The sequence below is a fragment of the Heloderma suspectum genome, chromosome 13 (genome assembly GCF_057233095.1).
Source record: "Heloderma suspectum isolate Gila_16-S chromosome 13, 16-S_ref, whole genome shotgun sequence".
NCBI lineage: Eukaryota > Metazoa > Chordata > Lepidosauria > Squamata > Helodermatidae > Heloderma > Heloderma suspectum.
Window position 1 is genome coordinate 2,115,987 of NC_139470.1, and position 15,969 is coordinate 2,131,955.

The 15,969-nt window shown below is 44.2% G+C and overlaps 1 protein-coding gene across 3 annotated transcripts in view; it reads right to left on the bottom strand.

The window, feature by feature from the left end:
* Positions 1-1,100: 1,100 nt before the first annotated feature.
* LOC146335890 (uncharacterized protein KIAA1671-like) overlaps positions 1,101-15,969 on the bottom strand; it is a 41,451-nt gene continuing 26,582 nt past the window's right edge. For 2 of the 3 annotated variants that reach the window (XM_084819677.1, XM_084819676.1), the window contains 5 exons: positions 10,988-11,137; positions 8,830-10,546; positions 7,762-7,855; positions 2,793-5,888; positions 1,101-1,279 (listed from right to left, as the gene is read on the bottom strand). In XM_084819677.1, the coding sequence (XP_084675803.1) occupies positions 1,130-1,279; positions 2,793-5,888; positions 7,762-7,855; positions 8,830-10,502 (5,013 nt within the window). In that variant the 5' untranslated portion in view covers positions 10,503-10,546; positions 10,988-11,137 and the 3' untranslated portion in view covers positions 1,101-1,129. Of the gene's footprint in view, positions 1,280-2,792; positions 5,889-7,737; positions 7,856-8,829; positions 10,547-10,987; positions 11,138-15,969 lie in introns of all 3 variants that reach the window. The other variant, XM_084819675.1, reaches the window with a different exon arrangement.

The following is a 15,969-nucleotide window of genomic DNA, read 5'->3' on the forward strand; positions in this document are numbered from 1 at the left end:
GGTGCGGGGTGTCAATTGCAAGAAGGTGGTGGGGGAGTTGGAGGAAGAGATGATGTTGACTGCAGACAATCTAGTCATTATTTTCAAACCCTTGCCTGTTAATTCCAATTCAGACATCCAGTCCGGTAGTTACAGCCCACCAAACCATTTTATTTTGGTAAACTAACAACCACGGTAGCCTTTAAGGTGTCACCAGGCTCATTCAGTATTTTCTTGGAGCTGAAGCCTCACATGGCTCTTTCTCTATATTTTATATTCCAACTTTGAATAAGTTTTCTAGATTAGCAGCCAGCAGGATACTTTTGATTGCCATTCCATTTTTAGAAGCCTAGGTATACCCTTCCAATCTTTTCAAACAGAAATATCTTCTACATTTATCAAAAACACATATAAGAAAAAGGAACTGCATGTTACACAACAACACACCTGGGGGCAGAGAACTCTCTACATCTATGATTAGACAGAACAAAGTTCCAAGCAGATCTGTCCAGCAGATGGCTCAAGATTAAAATATGCTTTTATCAGCAGAGCAAAGAACACCTCGCTTACACATGCTTGCAAAAGTCCCCTTCATTACATAGCATCTCAAATTGGTTGATCTTGGATCGTCTTCTAAAGTTGTGCCATATTCTTGCCCCCACCCCATCCCAACCAACCACGTTTCACAGTGAGAGCAGCCATCTTTCCATGCTGTCACGTGCATGCAGCCTGCTGCTACACACTGGGACATCTCTGACCACTCCTAAAACCAAATGCAGAGAGACATCATTAAAAGGAAACAGATTGGGATGGTGAGGCAAAAAGGGGACTAACCAAGATCCTCTGCTATGGGAATTCAACCAATCATGGGGAGAAGTTCAGCCTGCCCCCGGATCTTATCCCTCCCTAGAAGGGAGGAGTCCACTCCACAGTGAGAGGACCACTGCTCTACAAGTCAGGCAGGTCACGGACAAACTAAAACCAGAAAGTTATCCATTTGTGAAGCAAACCCCACAAAAAAGAACATGACTTGGACTAAAGCATGTCCGTGTTTATAATGAAGTGGGCTGACCATTTTGTGAACTATGAAATTCCAACCATTTTCATCACACTGCATTTATAAAATTGGTTTTACAGACAGAAGGAACATTTACAAAGTAAGACGATAACCTACCATGGTCAAGTGATCCATTCTTTTATCTTTGTAAAAACTGCAACTCCTCCGCTGTATAGGGAGGTAGGGAAAATGTCTTGCTCCTGAGCCATTATGGTCCTGCTTGGTCCATTCTTTTTCAGGGTCCTACTAGAAAAAGATAGTTAAGACAAGAGAACAGTATTCACAGAAATAAACAGCTTTCTTCTGATACCATGAGCCCTTGCAAAGTTTTTACTTCTACCTTTTGGAGAAGTGGTAGAAGCTGAGAGTGTGTCAGCCACACTTGCACAGCACATGCAGTTCACCAGTGCTGCGCCCACAACAGCCCCTGGTTGTTTTCCTGAACAATCCATGTGGTTAGCATGTTGCGCATACCAGGACCGATTTTATCAGGGCAGGTTGTTTTTCCCCAAACAACCCACCCTGATAACCCCTGGTCTGTAGTAGGGGTTGTTTTACCCATAATGGGCTGGCATGCCATCTGAACCCAGACATGCCAACCCATCATGCATAAAGGGCATTGGCCAGCAAGCCGCTCAGCAAAAGCAGCAGAAAACCCTTCCACTCTTCCTGAGTGCAGCCACGATCACTTTTCACAATTGCAGCCAAGCTGCTGCCAGTATCCCTCTCCCCTTGCCAGCGCCTCCAAAGTGCCCAAATGGCACTTGAGAGGGACTGCTGTTGCCCACCCCCACCCCTGGACTACTGCCAAGCCCCCATCCCTGCTCCAACTCCACTCTGGATGGTGGCATCCACTTTTATATGGAAACAGGGCGCTCGGGAGTGGTGGTCTAGAAGGAGGGGATCCGCAGGGGTTGAGGTGGCACTTTAAACCCCTGGGGTCCTTGCCTAACTGGGCGATATTCAGCACTTTGAGAGGTGGGGAAAGTGCTCAAGATCCCCTAGTTAGCCACCCCCCGCCATTTAAATGCTTGTCTCCACCCCACCCCAAGTCAGCAGTGCTCCATTTTCATACAGAAGGGCATCCTCCCCTTTTTTGCTTTTGTTCTCTTACCCATGTGGGATTTTGACAGCTGTCAAAATCCAGCTCAGCTATTGGAAAGGGGGAGGGGACACGCGTGGATGTGGCTAGAAAAGACTCTCTCTGAGAGAGAGAGTCTTTTCCAACCACAAAACGAACAAAAGAAAGAAAGAAAGAAAGAAAGAAAGAAAGAAAGAAAGAAACCATTTGTGCTTGGCAGGAGCCAGGGGTGGAGGGCAAACAGCAGCCCCTTCAAAGTGCCATTTGGGCACTTCAAAAAGGCTGGCACTAGCAAGGGGAAGGGAGTACTGGAAAAAAAAGGGCTCATGATTGGAGCAGGGACAGGGTGGCAGACAAGATGGGTTCTGCCCCCAAGTCCCCTGGGATGCCAGGCCAAGTCAGCTGGAGGACCAAGGGGGAAGGGGGGAACAACCAATGCATTGTGGGTGATGTTCCCGATTGTCTGTCAGGTGCACCAACCACACACTGGGGGCTGTTCACAAAACAACCTCCAGAGCATGGCTTGTCACTCACGGAGGGTTGGCGTGTCATGTGAACAGGGCCAGTATCTCGGATGAAGGTATAACAACAAAGGCTAAAAAACTCTCCCACCTTTCCCTCCGTTTCATTCTATACAAGATACAAGGTCCACTCAATGACCTGTTCTATACGCACCCTTTTCCCTTCCTGGAGGAAAGAGTCATGTTGTGATGTGCTCCGTTTGTTCAGCCAGCTCTCTCCACTTTCAGGTGGGAAGCTTTGACGGACTCTATTCTGGTCCTGCCTTTCTTTGGCTTCCAGCCCAGAAGGTAAGTTTCCCCTTGCTCTGGCCTGCCGAGCCTTTTCGGAGTAGGAACGCCTTAGGCCTGGCAGGGCGTTTGCCAAACCAGATGCAAGGCTGTTCCATTCAGCTCCACTCTCAGCTGCGGAGGACTCATTCTCAAGAGAACTTCCGTTTGTGCCAGCTTTCCTCTTATTTACACCACTCAAATTAATGTTTGTGCACCAGTCATCCTCTGAAGATGCAGCTGCCTGCTGCTTTGGGCTCATTCCTTTCCACAGGGCTCCATCCGCATGCAACTGGGAAGCAGCAGGAGGAGGAATAAAGCGTGTTCCTGGTTCCACAGCCATACAAAGAGGGCTGGAAGCCTGTGCATTGCAGTGGGCGTATTTTTCAGTTTCGTGCTTTAGCACCAGGCTCTCTCCTTCCCCGTCATCAATAATGAAGGTTTTTTTCCTATTGCTGGCTGGATCTGCAGGCAAATACTTTGGTTGCTCTACAGCTGGCCTCCCCCATTGAGGAGGGCTGAAGTTCACATCTCTGGTCTTTAAGGGACTCGGCTCCTGGCTGCAGCTCTCTAACTTCTCTCTCTCATCTACACACACATTCTCTGTGGTGTAGACGCTCTGCCTGTTGCTTCCTGGGGGACGATCCAACCTTTTCGGATCTCTCTGGTTGTAATCATAAGATGTTTTATCTGTGTAAGTCCTTTTATATGCCAATTTTTCCCGAGGAGCCAAGCTGCTGTCTTCAGGAAGATGACCCTCTCTCTTGTTCTGAATCAGAGAGGCCTTCTTAGAATCCTCTCCATATTCTGCCATGAACACATCAATATCAAGAACTCTTGACCTGTAATTATCAGCAGCCTTATCTTTGGTCATCCCGTGGCTATGGTCACTATGCTTCTTTTGTCCTATATGCTCACTGTCCTGGTGAATGTGCCTAAAGGAAGGAGATTTCAGCTCTGAATGGAGAGGGTCAACATCTGTAACTCTCTCTTTAGCATCATCCAGTCGTCTCTCGAGAGATCTCCAATTTTCATCTTTTACCTCAGTCAGGGAGTATTTAAATGTCCCTTGCTTTGGAAGATCTGAGATATCCCCTCCTCCCCAGTTCTTGCTAAGATGCCTATCCAGAGATCCTTGTGTGTCTGAAAATCTTTCAGTGTGCTGGCGATTTGAGGGATAGGATTTTCTGGAAGTAACTGAAACATCTTCTGCTAGTGAAGAAATATGTCTGCTTTTGAGTGGCTCAAAAATGTTTACAGATATATTTTCATTTTCATCAGGGATTTGGTAAGTAACAGCAAAATAGGTTGCCTTCGGCTCTGAAGGAGAGAGCCGGTTCTTAAAACTATTGTCTGGACTGCTGGGAGTTCTCCTGAAGCTCCCATCCCTTGGCTCTGCTCCATGTCTGGGTTTTGGGCTTTTCTTTGCAACTGAACTGTCATGAAGTTGCAAGGAGTCCCTTCTGCTCAGTGATTTTGCATTGTCCCTAACCAGTTCCCTAATTTCCTCAAACCTGGCGGCATCATGAGGCAAGGTTTTCCTTCGCCACCTTTCTGAAGCTTTTGTAGTAGAAACATTACGGCCATATCTCCTGACCATCTCTTCTGCATCAAGCAGTTGAAATCTGTCTCCTTCAGCACTACAGTCTGAAACATTCAGTTCTTCTTGTACACCATATGCAGCTGGGTATGTCCTTAGTCCAAATACTTTAGATTCTTCCTGCTCATATATTCTCCTAGGGTCTGTACTCGGATAGGAAGCTCTGCTGCTAAATTTCTGCCATTGGCTAGTCCCTTGTAGAGAAAGCTGACTCTCATGCTCACTGGTAATGGATGAAGCAGTGTTCTGACCAACGTTCATTCTGGCTTCACAGCCATCTGTCCTGCCTGGTCCTGGTCCAAAATTCTCAGAGAAGCGTTTCAGCATTTTGGAACCTTCCAACTTACCAGCAAGGACAGTGTCACTTTTTTCTTTATCTCTTTCTGAAGTCAGCTTAGAGTCTTTGTCACCCACTCTCCCTGAGTCCTTATTTCTATTTGTGAAGTACAATGGTTTCACAGACGCATGCTGCTGTTCAGTCCAGTGTTTTTCGGACTCGTTTACCTGCTCGTGGAAAACATGTTGACTCTGAGAGATGTGAAGTTCTTTCAAAGGGGTTGTTTTTGTAGCAGCTTCCCCTGTGGCTTTTGGTTTGGAAATGAAACCATCCTCTTTCCAGTGGTCTCCCTTAATGTCAAGGCTACGTGGCCAAGCAGCATCCATGGTGCTCCCATCCGTTTTTCTCCTCTCTTTCAAAGACCTTCGGCTTCGTAGAGTTATGGCTTTATCTTCAGGCACTGCCATGACAGCCTCACTTTGCACTCTTTTACCAATGGTCTGGATAATTTCATATCTTGGTTCTATCCTTTGGTACATTAATGAGTCCTCAAAGTCCTTTGCAGTGGGTTTTTCATACTTCTCATTTGCAGTGTATTTATCCCATGTAGTAGCCTGTAGGGCTTTGTCTTCATTTAAAGATTCTGTTTTCCACTGTTTTTCAGCATCCTGTGATGCCTGCCAGGACGGCACTTTCTTTGAGATGGTTTTAGTTTCCAGTTCTCTCTCCATCCATGGTTCTCTGCCATGTTCCAACTGCTTTCCAACAAGCTCTTTCATTGGCTCTAATGCAGGCTCAGTTCCAAAGTGACACGCAGCTACATTGTGCCTTTGCACATTGTGCTCAAACATGGTTGCTTTGACAGTTTTAATGCATGCAACATTTTCTGCAGTAGGGGATATGGAATGTGTTCTCACGTTGTGGCTTGCAATCCAAGCAGGACTTTCACCCTGTGGAGTGGCATTTTGCCTCTCTTTGACAAAGCTGCCATCTCTCTCAAAGCACCCACCCGTCTGCGCTGTTTTTATGAGCTGTTGTGGCTTCCGTGGAGTGCCAGCTATACGAGTTGCTCTAGAATCTGTTCCATGCAATGGTTGTGTAGCATTCTGAAACAAAGCAAAATACCCAAACATTAAAAAGGTGTTTTAGAGCCCCTCTAAATGACTGGCACATATATAGCATTTCTCCAGCAATAGCCCCAAATATCCAGGAAAGCAATCTTGTATCATCCCAGGATTAACATTTCAACTTATGGGTGTTAAAAAAAAGAAAAGAAAGTTCATTAATAATAAACATCAAAATAAGAAATATTATCCCAATCAATCATTTCTGGATGTCAGGGGAAGGGCCATAGCTTAGTGGTGGAGCACTTGTTTTGCATAAAGAAGGTCCCAGGTTCAATCCCTGGTAGGACTGGGAAAGAAGATTCTTGCCTGAAAGCCTGAAGAGCCACTGCCACATAAATTGTACTGAGCTAGATGGACTAAGGGCCTAGCTCAGAGTAAATCAGATTCCTCTGACTGAAAAGTTATGGAAAAATGTAACATGCAGTGAAACTTCAGTATACCTACCACATGCCTTTCATTTGGTGGGTTAGATGCACTACTGCATCCTGGGGAACTCAACCTATGGCCAATCCACCCTGATCCCTGTAGGACCGATGTAAGCTACCTGGCTGACTCTCCACAGTAAGTACAAGGTGTCCTCCCATACAGAACCCTCCACAGCTGCAGTTTGGACATGGCTTACCATAACTGGTGAGGAGGCATGCGCTCCAAAACCAGAGTATGGATTGCTATGGCACATTTTGTCAGCACCTGCTTGTACAGCACTGTTGATTGTGGATGGATGGCTCTAGTGTACATGTATTTAGAGTCAACTTCTCCGAGCCTTATTCCCCTTCTCCCTTTTCAGGTTTTAAAGGGTTTTTTTCCCTACTGAACCATTCTACTACCTTCCCTCCAAGTAGAGACAGGCCCAAAGTAGTATTGGAAGGAGGATCCCTCTGAGGAAGGGGCCATGGACCCCCAAGTGATGAAATGTCAAGTGCAATTATTAAAAATAAAGATGAGGAAATAATAATGCAATGTTTGCATTGTTATTTTTACAAGGACATAATATTTTCTAAAGCATTGCAAAAATGACACTGTATTTTACCAATTTCCCATTACTATGTCGTTGGTTGTGAACTTCTAGTTTTAAAAAGCACCTTCCTTTACATTCCAAGCCTTGCTCTGTTTAAGAGAATGCTCCACCACTCAAACTGGTTTTCCTCATCATAGGAAGACTGGACTAGATATCAAAGCAAAGTACAGCACCAATATATCTGGGATCTTATAGAAATATGAGAAGTCACACCAGACTTTTATTTGAGTTTGAATACTATTTATAAGTAGAGCTATTATGCGCACACACACAGCCACACTTGAGCACATACAGAGACAATTTTTAAACACACCAAGTCAAACACTGCAATTCCTTTTCATACCAATGCATCACTATGACCAGTTCAATGAACTGTTCTAGGAAGGGCTGGGAGGTTACACAAAGCTCCCTACACGGTCATTGTGCTATGTTAAGATCGAATTAATTAATGGCATAATGACTAGAACAAAGTAATGTAACTCACTGGAGGAAAGAGAGAAGCGGACAACATAGAATGCTATAAGCTTATTGAGGCTTTTTACTCTCTCATGTTTAAAACATGCACGTATACATGTTCAAAAAAATATATATGATTTTTCTGTGCTGCCCAGTTCAGCAAAGGAATTAGCAAACTAAGCTTATTAGGATTAGGCCAGTCTTGAAATGCACAAGGCCCATTTCTTCCACAGCCATATGGGCAACATCTAAACAGGCTTGTATTTGGGAAAAGAGTCTATGATTATGATTTATTGTATGATTTATTACATTTCTATACCGCCCCATAACCAAAGCTCTCTGATGCTCTCTTACCTCTTGAATATGATGTTTTCTCACCTCTTGAATATCTTGTGTTTCACTAAGAGACTTCCTGTTCAGTTCCAACTGTCTCTCGGGTTTCACTTCAGTAGCAGTCACGGGACTGGAAAACCTGTTTGCAATGAATCCATACAGTTAAAGAGGAATAATGTGAGTGCCAAATTTCCAACCATTTGCTCCAATCTATATATCAGAAGCAGAGGTAAGCAGGATATTATTTTAATGTGCTTCCAAAAACTTAAGATCCAATTCCCATTCCTCCTTAGACCAGACCTGGCTAAGCACTTTGCAAAGCTCTGGTTCAGTAAAAACATTGGTAAAGTGGCCCATAATGCCACCAACAACAGGCTTATTACACTCATTAAGAGCCAGCGTGGTGCAGTGGTTTGAGTGCTGGGCTGGGACTCGGGAGATTCTGGTTCTAGTCCCCACTTGGCCATGAAGCTCACTGGGTGACTTTGGCCGGTTACTGACTCTCAGCCTAATCTACCTCACAGGGTTGTTGTGAGGATAAAGTGGAGAGGAGGAGGAGGGGGGAAATCATGTACCTTGGGTTCCTTGGAAGAAAAGGCAGGATATAAATGTAACAAAATAAAATACATAAATTTCAACATAAATTCAACAACATAAAATACATAAATTTCAGACACTACTGTTAGTTTAGAATGAAAACTGATGTTTGGTCCTTCCTTGCATTATGAATTCTTGCATTAAACAGAATTGATGGTTTAAAAACCAAGAGTGTGCCTGCCCCTTTAAGGCTGTGTTGTGGCATCTGTGGGGAATCCCACCCCACCCCAAGAATGCACCATTTTAAAGAGGAAGTGCGGTGTGGAATAAGCATGGACACCACTCTCAGCACCGGCATGGCTATGGCACCAATGAAGACCAACTTGAAATGCAGAATGCAGCTGCTTGCGCATCTGACCTCTAGATTTGCACAAATGCACAGAGAACTAAACTTTCAAGAGAAGTGTTCGAAAAAAAGGAGAATAGTCTAAAATGAAAAATGTGAACTCCTGAAACCAAATAAATACGTTAAGATCACAAAGTGTAAAGTTTACATCAGACTCTTTGATAACTTACAGCTTTGTCAAATCTGCAGAAAGAGGCCGTGACCGGAATGACCGGCGCTGGTTTCCTGGCTTGGTGTCTGTATTTTCTGTGGTCAGTTCTTTGATTCTCTGCTGGATGTTCATAATTCTCTTTTCTTTTCCAGGGCTTTCTGAGAGAGATTCAGCATTCACGGGAGTCATGCCATTAGCTAAAGCATCCTGGAGATTAACAGGTATTTTAACACTGCCTCCTCTCAAGCCCTTGTTTTCGGCATTTGTAGAGTTTGCACTAACTGTGCAGGTGTCCTTTTGATTTAATACTGTCCTCTCTTTAACATACTGGCCTTTGCTACTGGATGGTTCCTTCCTTTTTTCTGAGATTGCTGCAATATCTGTTTCTCCCCCATTTTGTTCCTCGTCACTTTTAAGCCTCAGCTCCCACAGGTATTTTCTGTCCTTTGCAGATACTTGCCCTAAGTCTTTCAGAGTGTTCAAAGGCGCAACCTCATTTGGAGAGAGTTTCTGGATTTGTGTAGTGGCTTTTCTTTTAGCACACTGGGAATCAGTAACCTGAATGGCACTTTTCAAATTTGATTTTGAAGAATCAGCTATACTTAAACCTGCTGCTTCACTCTTCGCCCCCATTTCAGATAGTCTGCTACTGCCTGCATTGACAAATTGAGCAACGAGGTTTCTTTCCTTGCTTTCAGATGGGCATGAGTTCCTTTGCACAGAAAGGTCTCGATTTTCAAATTTTGCTGTGAGATCCATGGACAGCGGCCTAGGTTTCCGAACCCATGATTTCTCAGGAATAGAGTTTTCATCAGAAATATCAGGAATGCACTTTGGATCCTTTAATGATTCCAGAAAGATGGCAGACACTGGTCTCTGTTTTGGCCTTGGCTGCACCTCACTAACCAAGCTAATGCTGCTGTTACTCAGTTCCTTTTCAACATCTTTAGCCCTTTCCTCAGTAGCACCTGAAAAGGTGTCTTTCCTTTCGAGAGATCGGTGTGGGTTCCAGGAGATTGGTCTGGACTCTGAGGAAAGAGACAACTGTCTATGAATGCCAGCACTTTCAGGTCTTCTACAAGATATCGCCGACACTGAAGAAGGAAGTTGCCCCTCTTGGGCCTGTAAAGTGCTAAATGTCTTCTCAGGAGTCAACTTCAACCTGGCTTTCTCACTGCTTCCAGTTTTAAAGAGGATAACTGTATTTGCCAATGGACTGGAATAAAAGGGCATATTTGCAACTAACTCCCTGGTGCTTTTGTTCTCAATTAATTTTTGATCTACCAGTGGCGGAACATTTCCAGTTAACCCCTTAGCAGTGGTCATATCTCCAAAGGTTTTGGCAAACGTGGAGGGTTTGGGGGCAAGATTTCCAGTTTTGAGTATTGTGACAGGAGGTTTCACCATTGTGAAAGTGTCTGAAGACTTCTCCCTGGAAAATGGCTTGGGAGTTAACCAGGGCCTGGAAGCAGCTGGAGGCGTGGTGGCTGGCCTCACAAGGCTTCCAAATTTGCTCCTTTCTTCCAGAATCAATGGGGACAAAGAACTTAAATGCTCGCTGGGCTTGTTGCTTGTATCAGAAAGAGAGCTGGCAAAGGCGTGTTGCAGTGTAGCTTCACTCCTATGTTCAGTTATATTGGTTAAAGAAGTGAGGGCAGAGCTGACTTCAACTTCTGTTGCCATCGCTCCCATTAAACACCCAGTGGAATTAGGAGGATCCCATGAGGAAGAATGTGCTACCAAAAACAATAAAATTGAGTGTTAATGCATGAACAGAAGGAATAGGTGGATGGCAAGTGAGTCACTTACTACCACGGCTACCACATTCATACAACGCCATCGATGTGCTAGGTGCTGTACCAGTTGTCTTTGTTATCTGCAATCAGATTTCCTATTTTAGCTTTTAGCAGACACATTTTTACCATATAACCTACCAGAAGCCTTTAGGACTTCTTAGGCTTGGTCTCCCTCAGTGGGCCCCACCCACTCCCCTTTCCAAGCCCAGCCCCCTGGCCTGGAGGCTACTGGGGGCTTTGGTAGGATGCAGGGAGAGGACTCTGATCAGAGGAAACATGTTCTTCCAGTGAATTATGTGTGGTAACCAATTAATGTACCAGCTTTTATCAAGCCCACAAACCCTACTCCAGAGAACATCTCTCACACAAACCACCCATTACCTTGGTCTCTCTGGTCCTTCTATAGTGGTGCCACTGAGAAAAGAAGCAAACTGAATCCAGAGTCATTCTGAAGAGCATCCACTCCATGCATCTCACAAACAACAGCTCAAAAGAAACAGAGCATTTCCATGGATCTTTGGGATGCTAGTCCTGTAAATAAAAAAATGAAAGAAGAGATAACATTCAGAGGAAAAGATCCTTGAGAAAATGAAAGTACGCACTGTACAGGTTGGTGGTACTCATACTGTCAAGGAATCTCTCCACCTGCTGAGCTGTCTCATTCACAGCATGCCTCCTTAGGATACTGATGGCTTGCACAATTTCTTTAAAAAATTTTTTTTAAAAAAACTGGGGCATCAGGAGAAAGAGCAGCAGCAGAGAAGGGCAAGGAAGCAGCAAAAGAAATAGAAGTCTAGATCGGCCTGAAAAGACTTGCTTTGCTGCAAACTTAATTCAACAGGGTCTAATATGAAACTAGGTCATCATAAACATCTCTCACTTAAGCATAAATAACTAGCTAGTTATTTCTGAACAGTGTTTATGACCGCAAACTGATGTAGCCAATGTAAAATTTTATTATTTATTCATTCACAATATTTATATACCGCTCCACATCAAAGATTTCAGAGTGGTGAACAAGATAAAACAATAAATCCCCATAATTAAAACAATTAAAACATTTTACAAGAACAGATTCTGAACTTAATAAACCGCAGCTGGTCACTCAGGGAAGGCCTCTCAAAATAGCAATGTCTTTAGGAGATGGCGAAAACAACACAACATTGGCGACTGCCTGACCTCCAAAGGCAGGGAACTCCACAGGCGACACCACATTGAAGGCTCTTCTCCTGGTGGACTCCAGTCGGGCTCAGGTCCATGTGGAACCACCCGGAACAAGCCCTCCGATGACCTCAGTGACCAGGGAGATTGGTAAAGAAGGAGTTCTCTCAGGCATCCATAACAGTTAAGTCTGTGAAAGTCAGTCTCAGCAAGAGGATCTTTGCTCATTTGTTCTTTAATACATAATCCATCAAAGACTGATCATATGGTGTTAGCTGGATAGCTCCAAAGTTTTGTTCTGAATGTCTGCTGGCTGCTTTGTATGCTCTCAATCGCCAATTATATATCAGGCTTAGTACTAACTTGATCTCAATTACTGTAATTTACTTTCTATTGTAAATCTCATTTTCTGGCAGAATTGCAGGTAGCCTCAACCAGGTACCCAAACGGGGCTCTCCTTCTGGATGAATTCCAGGTAGTGTTTTGCTACTGATTTACTACTTGAACTGCAACAGGGCCCCAGAAGGGTTTGCATTTCCCAGGTGGCAGTCATCGTTAAATCCCTGCCACTAGATCCAGCAATACTCCAAGCACATGAGCAGTGTGGGGTGGGGCAGGAAGGAGGGAAGAGAAAACCAGCCTGCAGAGGACAACGCAGGGTGCTTAGATCAGATTCCAAGGTATGTGGGCCTTGCAGAGGTGTGAATCTAGTGTTTCTAACTCCCAGATTCTGTTGCAACATGCAAGTCAGACGCAGGGACCCAATGAAATCTGTAAGATCCAGGAATAAAACCTAATGATTTAAAACAAAGGGAAAGTACACTTGTTGTAACAACAGCTAGAATTTTAATGACTACATATAACCTGCATATTTTTAGTGAAGAAGATTAAAATGCTAACACACCACAAGCTCCAAGTGAGAAACTCTTCATTCAGCACATAGTTAAACTGTGGAATTCAGTACAAGACGTGGTTATGGCTACCAATTTGGACCACTTTGAAAGTGGATTAGACAAATTCCTGGAGGAGAAGGCTATCAATGGCCGCTAGCCCTGATGGTTACATGCTTCCTCCAGTGTCAGAGCATTCTGCCTCTCAATACCAGCTGCTGGAGAACATGAGCAGGAGGGTGCTAGCAGGCTCCTGTTCTGCTTGTGCACTTTCCACTGGGGCAACTGGCTGGCCACTGTGGGAAATGGATGGTGGACGAGAGAGACTTTTGACCTCATCTGGCACTGCTCTTCTTATGTTCTTAGGAATAACACTAACAAAGAACTCTACACCATACTCATGAATTTGGGTACAAAATTGTACTAAACACGTTTAGTAATTTACTGAATTCAGCCATTCAGCAGTGGGATCCTACGTTGGATGAAGAGGATTTTACACCACCTGAAGCTGGGACTCCATTCTCTGAAGGTTCATCCCCACCAGCTACTAGGTAAAATTACCTAATTTGGCTACTGTTGACTCCTTTTTACCTCACACAGCATCTAAAATTATCTCCAGCTTTGTTTATAGACTGCCTAGTTGATCTCTACTTATGTTTTCCACCAACCAAGGAAGCACCTTGGTTCACCAGGATGGAGATAATTTTGAGTTAACACCTGGATTTTATATTTTCAAAAATGGAGGATTAACCACTGTTTGCTACTTTCTTCTTTTGAGTGGTCCTAGGGGCACTGAACCCTCACATGCCCTGACACAGCCAAATCTGAATGTCTGAAAACCCTTCTCCTACAGATCATCTTAAACCTATATGAAAACATCTTGACTACAATATACATTCAGCCTACCCCACACCACATTCTCACCCCCCTGCCAGGTTGGTTTTTGTAACATCTTGCCTGATGAAGAGATCTGGAGCCCTTGAAAGCTTGCACATTTTGACTTGGTCTGCTCAGAAACATAAGCAGCACATGCTCGCATATATCACAGCCAAGAGAGGGATCAGAAGTGCAGAGTGGCATGCATCATTGGGTGGTGTATCTTAATTACGAGCGTAGTGCTGGTCCGCCCAGCACTGACAGTGCTCCTCAGATTGCATTATCTGCTTAGTTAATGATTTTTCAAAAACAAAACTAGAGCCGGCATTGTAACAAAGGGTACATTCACAGGTCTCTCTCAGTTTGTGACTCAAGGCCACAAACACCACCATAAGTGAAATAATGTTAATGGTGGCATTTTTTTAATTGGTAAAGTACATGATTCCAGGGGAATAAATCAGCAGAGATTAGATTTCCAAATCAAACACCATGGTAAACAAAAATCACAAGTGCCTGGTCACTCCAGCACCTGGAACAGGGGCACAGATCTTTTTTCAGCCCAAGGGCCAAATTCCATTTCAGAGAAGCTCTCATGAGCTGCATTCCATTGGTGGGTGGAACCAAAGGCAAAGGGGATGGGCCAAAATACCAGCATATTTTAGCTTAAAGCTCTTACTGTCAGCAACTGAGCCTTAGGAGAGGCATTTCACCTTCTTAGAGTGGCGGGGGGGGGGGACTGTACAAAAGCCAAACAACTGGTGGTCCGGGGAAAGGGGTGAGGCCTGGGGAAAGGGGTGTGGCCATCTAGGAAGCCCCAGAGAGCCAAATTTGCCCCCCGAGCCTGAGGCTCTACACCTCTGCCCTAGAATTTGGATACTGCAGCAAAGGCATTTGGAATACTGATTCAGATTTTTGCAAAGGGCCAGTAAATCTGTTGCTGGAGTAACAGGACTGGAGTGAATCTACTTGTCATGTAAAGACAAGCCACTCCACCCTGTGGTCCTCCCTCCGCCAGTGCTTTTACCGGAGAACAAGGTTACTACCTCCTAATGCTGCATGGCCATCTATTAATAGCCATTTTGACCTGAACTTGTCAAGCTGACGTCATTAGCCATAGAGCCAGTTGTCTCCACGGCACCTTCAAAAGACACCTCTTGAAGTCACGGGTACTTGGAAGACGGGCTTGTACAACTCAGTTCGACTAGCCCTCCCAATTGTGCAACTGGGTGATGATTCATCACAGAAAATGAGGCATCCGTAGAACCTTGGATTTTAATAGGTATAGATTTTAACTCAGTATGAAATTAAGAACAACTGAATAGGCCTGCACATAGTTGTAGGTGTCTCATTCCAAGACAAAGGGGCAATTCACACCTAAACAGCCAGCACATGTACAAATAGAGGACTGAGGTTAAAAGACTTTCCAGGTTAAACATTACAAAGCCTTAAAATGCCAAATTCAGGTCACTCTACCTGTAATACAGAGCACTGCCACATAAATACATTTAAACAGGGCTGCCAAGGAGGTGGTCACACTGAGTGACAGCTGTCATTCAGTAGTATGAAATCCAAGAAACAAATTATTACTTAGGGAGAAGGAGATGATCGACTGTTCTGTCCAGGATACCTACAGGCAATTATATTCCCAGAATACACAGAATTTGCACCTCTCCTTTAGGACTCTGTATCTGAATCCAAAAGAAATAATCTTTTAACCAAATGCCAATGTAGTAATTCTGGGAAAACGCTAAAAAAGGTCCAGTAAAATGATGAGATAATGAGTATGAGTTTGATTTAAAATATAACTCCACCAAAGCAAAAGAGTTCAGGAAAGCAAGAAAAACGCCCCCAAGACCTTAAGGAAGCAGGTAGTCATAACAAAAATAAAAGATTTCACCCACAAACCTTCTCTGTGTGGGTTGCCAATATTCCAAGAGGGTTACCTCAACCTATTGTGGCTGCTAATTCTTCCTTATTCCCCATCATTCTTAGATTAAAGAGCTCCACAAACGGCAACTTCCTACACTTGAAGTTTGTAATACAATACTTGTCACTTTAAAAAAAAAAGGCAGGAGAGGAAGAAAAGCAGTTCCTCTTATTTGCTGCAAGCCTGTTTAACAAGCCTCACCAGTCTCAGACCAAGAAGTCAGGTATTCCTCTAAGTTAAACGGGACACAGAGGTCTCAAAACTTCAGATAGGAACATACATTCAACACACATGTAGACTTTCCCCTGCTCTTCTCACAGCCTCATCTGTTCTTCAGTGTCCTGCTCCTGCTTAAATCCATTTCTGACTTCAGTCATTGCCAGGAACAGAAGGATGCAAGGGAAAACCCAAGGGAAGACCCCTGGCTCTGCCTCCAAATGCAAACCAAAGCACAAGGAATCTGTGGGGCCCAGAAGTCAAACTCATGAAGTGCACAGAGTTACCAAGGG